At 31.1% G+C, this 16,282-nt stretch overlaps 2 protein-coding genes across 6 annotated transcripts; both read left to right on the forward strand.

The window, feature by feature from the left end:
* Positions 1-552: 552 nt before the first annotated feature.
* LOC140974236 (uncharacterized protein At4g33100) lies at positions 553-2,465 on the forward strand. Of its 4 annotated transcripts, none has more exons than XM_073437585.1 (5): positions 553-1,100; positions 1,229-1,252; positions 1,706-1,918; positions 2,000-2,084; positions 2,190-2,465. In XM_073437585.1, exons 3-5 carry the CDS (start codon positions 1,824-1,826, stop codon positions 2,289-2,291), a joined length of 282 nt encoding a protein of 93 aa, XP_073293686.1. In that variant the 5' UTR covers positions 553-1,100; positions 1,229-1,252; positions 1,706-1,823; the 3' UTR covers positions 2,292-2,465. The 4 variants fall into 4 exon arrangements, with proteins under 4 accessions (XP_073293686.1, XP_073293688.1, XP_073293687.1 ...); XM_073437587.1 differs by having other exon boundaries at positions 1,822-1,918; XM_073437586.1 differs by lacking the exon at positions 1,229-1,252 and having other exon boundaries at positions 1,822-1,918.
* A 3,190-nt stretch (positions 2,466-5,655) lies between these two features.
* On the forward strand, positions 5,656-8,029 carry LOC140974237 (nascent polypeptide-associated complex subunit beta-like). Of its 2 annotated transcripts, none has more exons than XM_073437589.1 (6): positions 5,656-5,865; positions 6,533-6,600; positions 6,754-6,902; positions 7,002-7,058; positions 7,605-7,643; positions 7,735-8,029. In XM_073437589.1, exons 1-6 carry the CDS (start codon positions 5,662-5,664, stop codon positions 7,899-7,901), a joined length of 684 nt encoding a protein of 227 aa, XP_073293690.1. In that variant the 5' UTR covers positions 5,656-5,661; the 3' UTR covers positions 7,902-8,029. The 2 variants fall into 2 exon arrangements, with proteins under 2 accessions (XP_073293690.1, XP_073293691.1); XM_073437590.1 differs by lacking the exon at positions 5,656-5,865 and adding an exon at positions 5,937-6,044.
* Positions 8,030-16,282: the final 8,253 nt, after the last annotated feature.

Below are 16,282 nucleotides of genomic sequence, written 5' to 3' on the forward strand. Positions count from 1 at the left end.
CCCTACAGTCGTAGATGCATCTGAGACTCGAGTTCTGATATCGAATATTTTGCCACCCTAAATTTTCTGTAATATGATAATTTATGATTCAGCATTTCCTTTCGAGATCTCTACTAGACAGTGGATCTCATCCTCCATGAAAAGTAAAATCCGCAAATTTTTATTACATACTGTAGGGTGGTGATATAATCTAGTAATTTAGTTTTTTAAGTTGTCATGTTTGTTTTTTTGTTCTGTTATTTATCAAAATTATGTTTTAGTCATTATTTTTGTTGGTTTTTATTCATATTATTTGGTTATAGCGATGATGTGGTTCTATACTCAAAACAATTTTCCATTTTTTTAAGTAGAATTCAAGGTTTAAAATTTGAACTTGACCATAAACATTTTATTGATATTCAAATTAAAAATAAAATAAATTGTTAAAGTTTTAAAAAATATTTAAACTTCAAACTATTAAAAAATTAAACTAAAATAATTATTTATATCAAATAAATTTTAAAAATATGTTAAATATATATATTTGAATATTAAAACACCTACAATAATTTTTAGTAAGAAAAAGCCCCAATCCCATACCCTAGACGCAACCCGTCGGCCGTCACCCTTCTTTCCTCACCAGAATCCGATCGCGCAGTCACCGGAATCGTACCGGCGACCACCGTGGGTTGCGGCCGAGGATTGGACGACTCCTTTAGTGGATGAATCGAAGAAACCGAGCCGTATTTTGTTGAGATCGAATCCTCTGTTCGTGAGCAAGCTGCGCGCTGTTCTTGTTTCTTCCCGCGATTTTCGCTTTCTTTTCCAGTTATTTGTGTTCGTATAGATTGATTTCGAAGCTTAGATTTTATTGGAGCAAAGCCTGAAAACTTTCCACACGTTCAGCTGTTTTTCCGCCGCGTTCTGCTCCATCTCCGTGCGCGTCCACCTTTTTCCAGTCCTAGCTTGATTCTGTTTCGTTCTTGAGAATTTTTAGCTCGATTCCAGCGTGTTAACCTGAAGCCCAGCCTTGTCCAGTTCGTTTCAGCTGCGTCCAGCTTCTTTTCCGGCGTCTACTGCTGTGCTGTTCCGACCAGCTTATTATAGCCTTGATTATTGAGGTAATTTAAGCTCGGTTTTGTTCGACAATGCGGGCTACCTGGATTCAATAAATCGTCCCTTCGAAATTAATTTAATTTCATCGTTTTCATCGCAGTATATTGACGTATTAATTGGGTATTTGTTGTAGGTTCGGAGATTGAAAGCTATTGAGGTATTATTTCACGAACTTTTGAATTATTGTTGAGTTAGTGTAGTGGATATTTCGAGAATGATATAATGCGATGATTATTTGGATTAATGTGAGGAATATGGAGTTGGAATTCATCAAATAAAATGTATCATTTTAAATGTTGGAGAATAACCAAATAGTTGAGTATTTTGGGAAGTGAAATATTATGGGACGTAGAAAGTATTGGAAAGTTGGAGCGTATTTCCGGAAAGAAAATTATTGTCGAATTAGTTGGTGCTACCGTTCTATATTGTTGGATATTTTGAACATTCAATAGTTGTTGATGATGTTGCAAATATTTGAAACTTTAAAATTTGTTTAACCAAGTCCAGATTATTACTAGATTCAGTCACTTTCAGGCTAGGATTTGAACCATTTTTCTGCTGCTGATTCAATCTATTTACTTTATTGTATGATAATTACTCGTAATTAAAGTAACGGGGACTCACGTGAAGTAATTGCCAAGAAATCAACTCAGCAGTGTTTTGGAGCAATTAAGGGGAGTGAAATCCAACAGTTCAGCTGTATAATTGAATCTTATTGATCTTCAGAGATGGGAATTCTAAGGAGGGACAAAAATCGGTCGTCGACTTCCTCAACTTCGCCTTGTGCTCATCTTAGGACTGCTTATCACAGTTGTTTCAACAAGTAATCTTTTTCTTGTTTTCTTTCTGGGTTGAAAATTTCTTGCAACCCTAACCAGTTAGTATCTATTTTGACTTTGTGTAGGTGGTATTCAGAGAAGTTCTTGAAAGGTTTATGGGATAAAGAAGAGTGTGTTTCGGAGTGGGAGAAGTACAGAGAATGCTTAGTTGTATGATAATTTTTTTTAATTGGATTTTGGATTAAAATTTTATTTCTTTTGTGAATTCTGGTGAGAAAGTATTGATTGTTTTTTTTTTCTTTGCACATTTGACAGCAACATTTGGATGATAAGCATCTGAGTCGATTCTTGGAAGTGGATGGCATTGTGGATTTAAACAGTCGAGCTGAATTTAAAAGCCATACTGGTGTTTCCTAGTATTTTTGCCAATGATTAATTCTAAAGATTGATGTAACTTTTTTAAAATAGTCATATTTTACTATTTTGTAAGATCACGTATTTCATTTGGTTATGAAGTAATTGAAATTTCGAAATACTTGTTGTTTGTGAAGTTTTGTTATGTGTTTATCTCTAGAGGTGTTTGATTGGTTATATACCTAGTGATGATCAGGGAATAATTTTAAGTATTAAATTGTAATGTCCAATAACTGATCTAGAGAAGGACTACCATCAGATTATGGTTGATGCTCTCGTTATAGTTTCTCTATTAAAATACATTATTAGATTACTAATGTGTGAAAGAAAGCTATTTAGAGTAGGTCGTACTGATTTTTGGTGTTAAAGGGTTAGGCAAGTTATATCTCACAGCGGCTCCTTAAGAAATTCTTGATTTACTTGTAAGATTAAGAGAGACTATATGTAGAATGTTAATTTTTGGGTTTGGGTTCTCTTTTTCGGCTTTATGGCCTAAAAACAATTTCTTATAGAATTGATGTTGTTTAATTGGTCTTTAACTGTCATTTGATTGGCAATATGACGATATATCCCCATTATCTATTTGTACTTTTGAACTACTAAACCTAGCTTCAGTTTCTTAGATGAAGATTATTTATTTATTTTGATTACTCTTCGGGGAAGACTAAAATGTTTGACATGGTTTTCGCTTTAAGTGACACATTATGGAAGTTTCTTTATGGTACAAAGTGAAATTCTTTGAAATTGCTAGGTAGGCAAGTTTCATAGTGGTGATTTTTTACAAGTCATCATCCAATATGGACCAACTTTTCTGGTCTCACTTGCCCTTATAATTGATTTTTCTGCCCTGATTATATGCTTTCCTAAATTTTGATTTCCTTTTGTAATGGGAATAGCTGTTTCGAGGATTCATGATAATAATGAAATGATGTACATTGCCAGTAAATAACTAGAAGTATGTTCCTGCCGAGACAAATTTAGCCAGTTACGTATTTAGTGCATTGGAACTCTATAAAATTTCTTTTAAGTTCCTATCATTTGTGTTTCTTGAAATGTCTCTCTCTTCTTACATGGTCCTGGCGAAACCTCATCTGACATTATAATTACATCAAACTACAGACTCGAGAGGATTTCAATTGGTTTGTTCTTGACTTGAAATCCGGGAACTTTTGTGTTTAAAGCTACATGATCATACTGATGTTTCAATAATAAGAGTCTTATCACTTTCTATTTTCACTGTCGTTTTCTTTCTAATTTGTCACCTATTCCGCTATTCTCTTATTTTTCTTGAGAGGGAAATGTGCAGCCACACACTTCCATTATTGGCAGAATGAAGGGGCCTAATGTTTTATATAAATCTACTTTTGTTGACTTACCTATATCTCTCGACACAAAACCTCCCAAACATCTCACCGGAATATGATTTAATTATTGGGCCTCGCACTGAAAATTGGGACGGGGTTGGTTACGCTGTTTTGGACTTCAGATCGAAACATTTTTGTCGCTACATAAGACAAACAACTCACACAAGAGAGCTGAAGTAATTGCCCAGAAATCATTAATGTTTTGGACTTCAATCCTTGCACTGCAAGAGGGCCCCTATCCTTCTCAAGCGTAAAGAAAGTGTTTTCTTTTTTTATAACCAATCCTAAGATAAGCACAAGATGAAGTGTTGTAGAAGTCGACGACAGATTCTCGTCCCTCCATAGAATTTATAGAAATCAGTGGAGGGCCGTACGAAACAAAGTACGATACTGGTTTATCCGAAGAACATACACCCACTCCCCAGGTTTTCGTGCACCATTCTGAGGCAGTCGAGGAGACATGTAAGTTTATATCAAGTACCTTTAGCCGTATTTTCTTGTTCCGTAAATGGTCAAATTTTAGTAGTGGACAAGCTTAAGCTACTTCCTCTATCTCGAGATTTTATAATGATTCATAATTGCTGATTAAAATGATGTTTGTATTGCTTTGAATAGCAATTTTGGTTTCAACGAACAATTCCTTAGAAAATTCAGGTTTCCAATATTAATCATACATCAGTCTCTTTACTAATAACACTTCTGTTTCAGCAAACCTGAACCCAAAGTTGAGAAGGGAAAGGCTAAGTAAGCTAAAATATAAACTTTGTCCATCACTGTCTTTTTCACCAATAAATTCTTGGGACCTACTAAATCATGTACAGCATGGGAAAACTCGAGGAAATGTGGGATAGGAGTTTGAATCAAAAGCAATAGGAAGTATAAGAAGAAGACAGAGTACTCAATCTATCACAACTCAGCAAATTCTAGACAGTTTTCCTCTTCAACATCAGTGTTCATGTTTTTAATGTTTATATATTTCAATTATTAGTGGTTTAACCTCGTTTTCATATCATTTGAATAAATGTTTTCATTTTAGTTGCATTAAATCAAGGAGAATATAACTGATATTCAAATTAAGATTCACTTCGCTTGATAATTTAGAAGTTCGATTTCTGTTTTTCACATTCAAATTCGTGTTTTGCATAGTAAACATCTAGTTATAATGATTTGTTCTTCCTTGTTCAAAATTGCAGCTTTTTGGGGTTGGATTTTCTCCACTTTTCTTTTCCTATTCTTACCTTTTTTAAAAAATAATAATAATAATAATAAAAGTCCCTTAATTAAAAATAAAAAATTAACTATAATCCTGCATATATTTTTTTCATTATTAATGATTTTTAATATCACCAAAGAAATCATAAATTCCCTTGATTATTCGAATTAACCCCGGAATTGATAAAATTCCTAATCATATTTTTAGATATTACATAATCTATTTGGTTTGGATTTTTCATATCTAAACTTAATAATAATAATAATAAAACATTTAGTTTGGTTTATTTTAGCAATTGATCAAAATTTTGGTTGAGAAAAATCAATCCAAACCGAGATTTGTTGATATTTGTCTTGGATTGTTTTGTTCCATTTCTGGACTGGACGTGCTTGTATTTTATGTCTAAAACTGTAATTACTTGTATATGAAGTTATTGATTTATAAATTATGAAACAATAGATCATCTATTCTTTTTTCACTTGAAAGCATTAATAATCGAGTAATGCTACGTGTACAACCAAATTTGTACAACAATTTTTACAAAACAAAAAATTCAATACAAAAATTTCATTTATCAACGTCTCATGATAAATTCAATGCAAAATCTCACGATATAATAAAAAAAATATTACTATTTAATTGTTGTAAACGATAACGATATTTTGGTTATAACATTAGCATTATTCTTAATAATCTATTCTAAAAATTTCTATTTTTAGATTGGAGTGTCTTACTAAAACATTTTTTTTAAAAAAATAAAAAATTCAACACGAGGATTAATCGTAGAAAATCGAAAATGATAGGGATGCGGGATGAAATTGAAGAAAGTTGTGAATTTACTGCCCTAACCCCAATGCACGTGTTGAATTCCCGCATTGGCCTGCTATTCTTCTTCCCTTTTCAATTTAGGGTTTTGCAATTTTTTATCCACTACCTCCTGTCCCCACTCTCCTCCTCTGTACTTCATTCTCGAAAACTCCAGTTCTCACAGCTCGCGAAGGTAATTCTTAAAACACTATTTTCTCTTTCTTTTCTTTTTCTTTTCCATTCAGTTCGGAAAGTGAGTTCTGGACGTGATTCTGTTTTTCTTTTTTTTTTGCTGGTTTTTTAGCTTCTTTTGCTGAAATTTTTATTGGGATAACGTGTTCGGTGTGTGTTCGTGGGATGATTGTTGTTTCGGTATTAATCTGTCCTCGATGCTTGATTTTGTGCGGACACAGCGTTTTATTGAATTTTGCACCCTTGAATCTGTACTTTTGTGTACTTGTTCTTCAAGGATTCGTTTTTTGGGTTTTTTTAGTTATTCCGTGTTCTCTTTAATTGATTTAATGTTCACGGAAAGCAGCTTCTTAAGCTGAAGTATAGGGAACTTGGATTTAATTTTTAGTTTTGCTTAGTTAAAGTGCCACGTATATTGCTATTTTTTTCCAAGATTTACTGGAGCAGGTCTAAGCTAAATCTGGCCCCTGGTGTATGTACAGAAAATCAAAATGGTCACGCTTTTCTTTGGTTAGATAGCATTAAAGGGAAAGTTTTAAGTGATTGTGGATGTTAGAATCTTGTGGAATACTGTTTTGCCTTGTGTTTTTTGCATATCTATGACATTAGGGGTAGAAACATTTAAAAGTCTTGATATAGCTCCAGTTTTCTTTTGCATTTGAAATCAGATGAATGTGGAGAAACTAATGAAAATGGCTGGTTCCGTTCGGACCGGTGGGAAGGGTACTGTGAGAAGGTATTGTCCTTTTGTTGTTTGAGATATTTTTATGCTGCAATGAGTAAATCTGATATTTTTGTTTTCAGTGTAACATGAAGTTAAAAGTTGAATTTGTGTTACTTTCATATGCTTCTCTGTATAGTGTTATCAAATAGTTACCCTCAAACGCAGGAAGAAGAAGGCTATTCACAAGACAACCACAACAGATGACAAAAGGCTACAAAGCACCTTGAAAAGAATAGGGGTGAATGCCATACCTGGAATTGAAGAAGTCAATATTTTCAAGGAGGGTGTAGTTATCCAGTTCCTTAACCCAAAAGGTACTATATATGTTACTGGAATTTCCATTTTGTTCCACACACTTTTTTCACCTTTTTTATTGCCATTGATTGTTTTGTTTTCTTTTCTTTTCTTTTCAGTCCAAGCTTCTGTTGCTGCGAACACTTGGGTTGTGAGTGGAACTCCCCAGACCAAGAGTATGTTTCTTTTCTTGATTCAAATTATTCTCCACCGTTTGGTGCGAAAGATAAGACATTGATTTATTATGCAACCTTGTTTCATCCAATGTTGGGCTCAAGTTCTATAAATGATTAGAGATATAAAATATGTCATCCATATATATGGATGATTTATTATGCAAATATTATAAATCCTTCATCATCTCATCCTTTGAACAAAACGGTGCACAAGTAGCTGTTATATCCAAAAAAATTTCTTCCTATGGTGTTCAATTATTCCTTTAGTTTAATTTGTTCTTACTCTAAGATACTGTCATATTTTCTTTATGTGCATGTGCGTGATCTATTATTAATTAGGATAATAGTGGTTGCCCCCTGTTAAAAAATGGCCATAGTATACTTGTCTCTTTTGTTTTTGAGCACCTAGTAGGCTAGTACTGGCCTCTTTTCCTGTACGGCTGTATCTGGTAATAGTTTTGAGGGAAGCTTTTTTACTTGATTGCTATCCCGTTGTGCTGATGTTCATCACTGAAGTTTAAAATGTTGTTTCTTGTATTTTTCCAGATTTGGAAGACATTCTTCCTCAAATCATTCACCAATTAGGTAAGTTTTGTATATCCATATTCTCGACATATTTGATTTATTCGGCCAGCTCCAAGGATTTTACTCAGAAAATTAATTTTCATACCCTCAGGTCCAGATAACTTGGAGAATTTGAAGAAACTAGCAGAACAGTTTCAGAAACAAGCTCCCACTTCTGCCACTGGAGCACCAGAAGATGATGGGGATGAGGTTCCAGATCTTGTTGAAGGCGAGACATTTGAAGCTGCTGCAGAGGAAGGCCATAATCACGATTCCTAAAGATCCCTTTTTAATTATTTTTTTATATATATGTTCTGTTGCTTTATTCAATGTCTACGCTGACAATTGAAGATTGGTTCTTGAGCTTTTAAAATTTAGTAGCTTACTGTGTTTTCACACAGTTTTTTTATATTCGATATTCGCTTCTTAAGTGTTCTTTTCCTTGAAATGCCCTAGGATTTCAAAACATATGTAATATGGGATTCTATTTTAGATTCTGTTGCAAATGCTGATATTTGTGTCGAATGAAAATTTTTGAATTGCAATGGACTCGATTGCAATTTCACTTGGAATGAGAGTTTGTTCTGGTGGCACTTGACATTGACCTGACCTCGTCTGGACACTTTCTCCGACTAGGTCTGCAACGAGCCAAGTTGGCTCAAGCAGAACCCTGATACTCAAGCTCAACTCGTTCAAGCTGGACTCAAACAACATCGCATGACTTGAGCTTGCCAAGTTCGATCTTGTCAAGCATTAATCTAACTTTAAATTAACCTTTAATTTGATAAAGGGAGTTGTTTCATATTTGACTTATGCTTAACGAGTTAAAAATTTGAACCACAACAAATTCTCTCCGTTAAAAATTAACGAGGTTCGAGCTCATCTCCTCTTAAATTGTCTGCTACACGAGCTTACTGTATTTCCCCCAAATTGAGGAACCTTAGTTCCCCTTTGGTGACATCAAATTTGAACCACAACAAATTCTAAGGGTCATCGTTTTCGAGGAATTGGATCATTGGTTGGTAAACAGGTTGCTTTCGTCTCAATTTTCTTCGTTTGCATGTGTTTTTTTTTTTTTTTTTTGNAAATCATATCGGTTCTCTCTACAATAATAAATTATATAATTTTCATTAAATGCGTGTGCGTTTTGGGTATTCCAAATTTCTCCCCCTTCAACTCTACTCAAAATTAATTACACGAAATATTCACACACACAAATTACACCAAAAATATCAATCTGCCGGTCATCTTTGGGAATCTTGAAACCTTCTAGAGGTTTTTGGACAACATTTATTATTATTATTATTATTATTGAATTACCTAAGTACAATAAAAAAAAATATTGAATGATAAAAAATGGTTGTTAAAGAATTGAAATCAACGTAATATCAGAAAAATACCTTCCCTTGTATTAATTGAAAGGTGCGTATATATAATGTAGGGAAATTATTTCATTGGATACTTTAAAAGTTGACTTTTTCAGAAAGAAAGTTTCATATTAAGTTCAATCAAATCAAAATGATGTGCTAAAAAGACAATATTTTGTGATATATAGCTATAAAACAAATTAAAAGTCAAATTTTTAACTTTACCCATTTTTAAGTTTTTTTTTTTTAACTATAAAACAGTTCAAGCACAACGTTTCGATTGATATACCGAATAAGAACAATTATTGCACCAAACAATCTCTCATCCGATAATTGCACTCCTTGCAATCAATGAGAATCAAAATCATAGTCTTAGCTCTGATATCAATTGTCAGAACCTAAAATTTTTCGCTTTACTAAAAGTTACAGCTGATGGTAATGGTACAACTCAAATCTTTTAAATCGTATAACACCTCAAACATCATATTTCGATTGCTCTATCGAACATAGATAATAATTACACCCAATATATTGTAAGCTAAATCTCGAAGGTTTGTGGCCAAGAACATGTCAAAATTGGACTAGGTCTACAATCCATTTGAGATAATAATTTACGAAATATTGGAGACTCCAAAAATGACTGATATTCTATACACATTAGTATGCTCGGAGTTCCATACTTTGGGGTTCTTGAAAAATGTGGAAACTTGAAATCCCACAAAGAAAAAACAAAACAAATAACTTTTCAATCCTGGCTTGAAAACAAAACAAAAAAAAAACTTTTTAAAAATTGATGGGATGTTGAAAAACGCCAAAGACTTGGTATTCGTTTGGCGATACAATTTAAATGATGATAAGTGAATTTTTTAAAAAAACAGTAAGCTAAAATCACTCGTTAGAACCATGACAAAAACTTGTGTGAGACGATATCACGGGTCGTAGTTTGTGAGACGGATATCTTATTTGGTTCATCTATGAAAAAATATTGTTTTTTATGCTAAAAGTATTACTTTTTATTGTGAATATCGATAAGGTTGACTCGTCTCACAAATAAAGATTCGTGAGACCGTCTCACAAGAAACCTACTCTAGAACCATAATCGAAACATGATGTGTTGGACTATTGTACATTTTATAAAATTTAAATTATATTATTACTATCAGTTGTATGTTTCGATATAAAATCAACCAATCAAAATGATATTATATATTTATGTTATCTTTATATTATTATTTGTAGTGTTAAATCAAGGTAAATTTAATAAACTAATTATTGGTATTTTTTTTAATAACTCCAAATCCATATTCTACATTCTATTTTCATCTTATCTTTTCTCCTTCAATTTCGAATTAAAATTAAAAACAAACTACCATATTTTTCATTTTTTCTACTGATCACATACATTTCGTGTGTTACGACGAGTTAATATTGATAACGCAAATACCTCCAAGAGAGAATGGTGCATGCTTCTGGTGGATTCTGATACACAATATAAGGAGAAAAAAAAAAGTCAGAAATATAAAGGTTTATTTAGGCCTCAAATTATTCCAAAATTAGGTTTTTTTTTAAAAAAAAAAAATTCTTCAAAAAAAAAAAAAAAGCAGAGAAGAATTAGGTTGTTGGTTGAGTCGTGTTACACAGACTAAATCATTCATGCATCTCTTTCATCTAATGATTTATCTTTTATATTAAAAAGTTCTGTTCATTTGATTTCTTTGATGGACTTTTTCAACTAAATTTAGAAAATGTCCAAACAATCCCTTAGGCTTGCGAAATGTCCAAACCATCCATCCCTTGGACTCGATCTATTCTATTCCTTACTGAATTATTACATTTGACTTGTTCTAATTCTCAAAGGTTGCTTGACTCAGGACCATAAGTCCTACCCCTTTTGAATTTTCGCGAGTCAAATGTTTGCGAATTGAAAAATATATTTAGGTTTGCCCATGAAAAAGGGCAATAGTGGAAAATATGATTTCCAGCTGAATTGGTCTTAAAAACATTACTTAATAAAATAAACGTGGAATAAAAAAGTAACTTGATATGTTTTTCTTGAAAAAAAATTTTTTTACTTGGTATTAATTATTTGATATGATATTAAAGATTTATGATTTGATAAGTTACTTAGCATCTCGATTTATGTTTGTCATCCTTACTGAGAAGTAAAGATTATATTCTTCGTTTTGTCAAATGTCTCGAGAAGAACAAAATTGGGTCATAGTCTTATATATTTATCGTAGTTTAGAATTTGATACGTATTTGATTAATTTCGAAGATTATGATAATGAATTGAACATATAATTTATTAAAGACGTCACCACAATGATACAAGAAATTTTGAAATGTTAATCTTAATTTTTGGACATTTTGATTCATAGATTATTGTTGTTTAGTTCGAAAGTTGTGTTAGTGTCCTGGAATGTATCCAATATATACGACGAAAAATAGTGAACTAGACACGTTAATATCTCTTGTTATTTAAACAAATTAAGGATCCACATGGGCACCCAATTTATTTTATTAAAAAAAATATTATGGTTTCGAGGGAAAAAAAGACCTTTAAGTATTTTTCTTTAAATAAAATTCATTGGTTTTAGTAATTTTTTGTGATACGGTTTCACAATTTATATATATGATATAAATTGATCTGGTCCATATTTACAATTAAAATAATAATTTTTCGTGGACCGTATCAGAATTGAAATCAGTATCATAAAATCGACTTTTGAACATATTATTTTTTGCGTATAATGTGCCGACAAGAAATTAAAATTTTAAAACATAAATAAAAATTGTAAAACAATAATAAAAAAAGACAAATAATAGCTACCGTTGTTGTCATCGGATGTGCGCCCATGGTCCCAACTCGGCAACTCCTAACTAATCCACACTCTTTTTTTGGTTGCAACATATTTAAATATGTAATATTATATTATATTTTTGTAATCTCGAATAATATTATATTTATATTTTAAAAAAACTCTATTGTCATTAGTTTAAGGTTAATTTTTTCGCAACATTTCAAATTTAAAACAAGATTTCGAATATATAGTACACATGTTTTTCAAATTCGATCGATTTCGCGAAACAGTCTTATTTGGTCCAGTTTACCAAATTCGATTTGATTGATTAAAGAAAAATTTCATGGTTATTTTAATATGCTCCACTTAATCCAATATCATAATAAGTCAATACTATATTTACTTTATGATACTAGTATCTATAAATTTTCAAAGAATTTCGAGTTATTCATAATTTGATAATTGTCTGTTTGTAATTCTAAATTTGACAAATGATACGAAAAATATGATTATCTATTTTATTTAATATTTTTAATTTTTGAGTATTATTTTTTAAGTTCATTTAAATATATTAAAAATAACTTCTAAATATTTTCTTGTTTAATAATAATAATAATAATAATAAATGTAAGTAAATATATATATATATATACTTATAATAAATTTCTTTTTATTTTTAATAATAATAAAGAAATAAGTCAAGCATACAAAAAGCACATATGGACGCGTTTGTCGAAGCACAAATGTCGATATGGATTCTCACTTTATTCTCTCTTTTAATCTGCACACGCAGTGATACAAATTTAGTAACCAAACAAATAATATAAATTATATTCCCTCTATTCTATTTTAACAAAAAAATAAAATTAATTAAAAAGAAAGTTAGGGGCCTCTTGATCGGTTTTTACATAGTCTTCTAATTATGTTACATTTTATTCAAATAAATCGTTCACATAAATTATTAAAAATTAAATATGTTAAATATTATATATAAACAAAATACAACGAATAAGAGACAAAACATTCAATTCATATATATATAATTTAAAATATCATCTCATTTTTTAAAAGTTATACTTAATTCATTCATATATCTAATATTATACTAGTATCGTGGCATATTGTATAATCAATTTTTTTGTGTGTAAATATTGGTGTTAATTTTTTTATTTTTTTACACAAAGTTATTTTTTCAAGAAAAAAGGGTGTATTTTGGATTGAACAATACAAATATGTAAAAATATATCTTGATATATTTATTTTTTATTATCGCAAATCTAAATTGACAAGAATAATCCTATATAACATGGAAAATGATGTAACACTATTTTTTTCCAATCTGATTAATAGTTGAATTGAATTAAAACTCCACAAAACACCGAATGGACCAGCATAAACCTATGTGATATTTTTCAAGGAAGGAGGCTAATATTTTCGAAAAATATCGACTTCATTGATATTTTTGTTTTTTCAAGTAGTCAAATTTTAGTGAGTGGGTCTCTTGTGAGACGATATCACGAATATTTATCTGTGAGACGGGTCAACCCTACCGATATTCACAATAAAAAGCAATACTGTCACGCCCCAGGGACGGGGTTGGTCGACACCAGCGTTACTATTAAATTTAGATTCGAAAACAACAAGCTTCAGAAGTACAAAATTCAGAAATCAGTCTTTTATTTATAATAATGAATATAACATTGTCTGATACAAACTCAAATATTAATATTTTACAGCGAAAATGTAAAACCAAATACACCATGTATTAACAGATGCAGTGGAAATAAAACATAAATCAGAACTGATAAACAACGGTCTTCTTCACCAGCCCCATAATTGAATTTGCTCTTCTTCTTTTTCTAACTTTTCTTCCTCGTTCTTATCTGAGATGGATTTGGTGGGCGAGTGATATGGTTGTCACTAAGTAAACGAGGGTGGGAATAACTCCCAGTTTTCAAAACCGTTTTTAAACAAAAACAGAAATACAATAATATACAGAAACTTTTACTTTCAGAGCAGTAATCGGTATTCAAGAATTAGTATCCAGGAATCACATGTTTCAGAATCAGAAATCAGGAATAATTAAGCAAGTAAGCACTGAGCACGTTTGTGAATTTCATGGCTAAACTGATATCAGTCCCCTATATGTTCTCTCCTCTAAGGGGTGATGCCAGTAATCAGTAATCAGTAATGTTCAGAATATATATTTCTACCATTAGTTCACTAGGTTTCGGTGCTTCAAAAATCAGAGATCAGAAATATATATGATTTGCTTCAAAACAGGAATTATTAAACTGATTTCAAGATATTTATACATAAGCCCACTTACAGTAGTTTGCTAGAAAGTGTTTCGGTTGAAGTCTGGAATTAGCTTGCTCTAGCTACTGGATTCTACTGCTCGAAAATAGGCAACCTCTTAGCTCGAATTTCAAGTGATAACAAAAGCTTTGAATAACAACAATTTCAGATATTTGACGGTGATATTTATAGGCAAAATTTTGACTGTTGGACTCCTTATTAATGGTCATAATCTGCCATGATGTGCCATTAACATCATTTAATCCATGTTAAATGCTTCAGTTACAAGTCATAAGTTGAATCAGTAGCTATCTGCCGAAATCTCGCTACTGAATTCTTCTGCCGCTGGATTCTGTCTACTGGACTCTATCTGCTGGAAAAATACCAACTTCTGAATTATTAGTTGCAGCTGGATTTGTTAGCTTCTGCTGAATTTTTGCATTGCTACTGCATATTGCTAGCTGCTGCAAAAATGCAAGCTACTGCTGAAATCCGGGTTCTCACAAATACTCTTAGCATAAGAAGTAATACTTTTTCATGGATGACCCAAATAAGAGATCTGTTTCATAAAATATGACCCGTGAGACCATTTCATACAAGTTTTTGTCAATTTTAATGTTAATCCATCACCCTTATTTTTATTTATTTATTTATTTATTGTGATTTTATTCCTTTGTTTTTCAATTATAGTCTTTTATTTTTTTTACCTAAAGAATGTTACAATTTTTCCAAAATATTTTTAATCAGTTTATAAAATATAAGGATAAATTCTTCATTATTTCAATTGGGAGATGTAACACTAGTCTAGGTTGGCTTAGTAATTATACTAATGGTACTTGTCTATTAATAAAAAAAGTCATCCACAATAACCAAAAAAAAAGAAAAAGAAAAAAAGCCGTGATTTTAATGTGTAAAATTAGGGATTGAGTTAGGCAGCAGTAGAAGTAGGCCGGTAGCACTTCATTTTCACTTAACCGCAGACATGCTTTTAAAATTTTTATTTTCCATCATATATATAAAATCTAAATAAATCCAACTAAATATATATTTATTTATTCATATTAAAATAAAATTACATAACAATCTGCCTCTCTGCTCCAATATCCACCTGATGATTTGTGGCCGCCATGACCATAATTTAATGACTCACAAAATGCATCATAGTATTTACATGACATATAATCTATATATCGTTGTATTAAAAATTATAATTCATAGTCACGAAAATTTAAATGTTTAAAATTAAAATTTGATCGTTTTCTTGATAAAAAAACGAAAACAGTTATTGCTTCCACATAAATCGCAAAAAGAAGAGTGATTTTGGAACTTTAGAACTAGATTATTCTCAATTTGAATATGTATCATCATTTCAATATATAATCCAAAAGATTATTCGTAGAAATCGTATCTGAATAACTCTGGTCAGTCTATGCTACACATGTAGTAAAACACCTTATGTTTTAATATAACATGCTAAATTGATTGTATGAAATTCAAAATAAAAATACGTGGAGCCATCAGACGACCAATTCGATATGTTGTATTAAAACACAAGAGAGTGTAAGTAGCATAAACTCAGTCCGATAAATCGGTTTCAGGTGTAAATCTCAATTACGCTAATTATTTTCACACACATATATAATTTAAATATACTGCACATCCACGTAATAATAAGGTGACGCTCATCTATTGGATGTGATGAAACATAAAAAAATTGTATATCCATTAAGTGATTATCATATCATTGATGTTAACATAAATATACACGATAAATGTGAAACATATCAAAAAATTTATATACATATATATATGTATGTCTGAATTGATACAAGATGATTAGAATGACAATAAGCCACGTCATACAGCTGGTTCGATCCAACAACCGGCTGCCTCCCCCAACTGGCTGAGCTGTTTGTCACTGTTCCCTTTCCCATTGGCTTTTTTGTCCATCACTCTCCACTTATAATTGTACACATATAAAGATTTACCTGATACCATATGATATGTCAATCTTGTGTGAGATGAATATTATATTTAAATTATTAATAAAAAATATTATTTTTTATCATAAATATTATCATCGTACAAAAAAACTTATTATATATATATATATATATACACAAAAAATATACAAAAAATAAAATTAAATAAAAAACACCACCGCAAATTAAATACTTGTATAAATGTATATGTT

The sequence above is a fragment of the Primulina huaijiensis genome, chromosome 3, assembly GCF_012295235.1.
Source record: "Primulina huaijiensis isolate GDHJ02 chromosome 3, ASM1229523v2, whole genome shotgun sequence".
NCBI classification, from domain to species: Eukaryota; Viridiplantae; Streptophyta; class Magnoliopsida; order Lamiales; family Gesneriaceae; genus Primulina; species Primulina huaijiensis.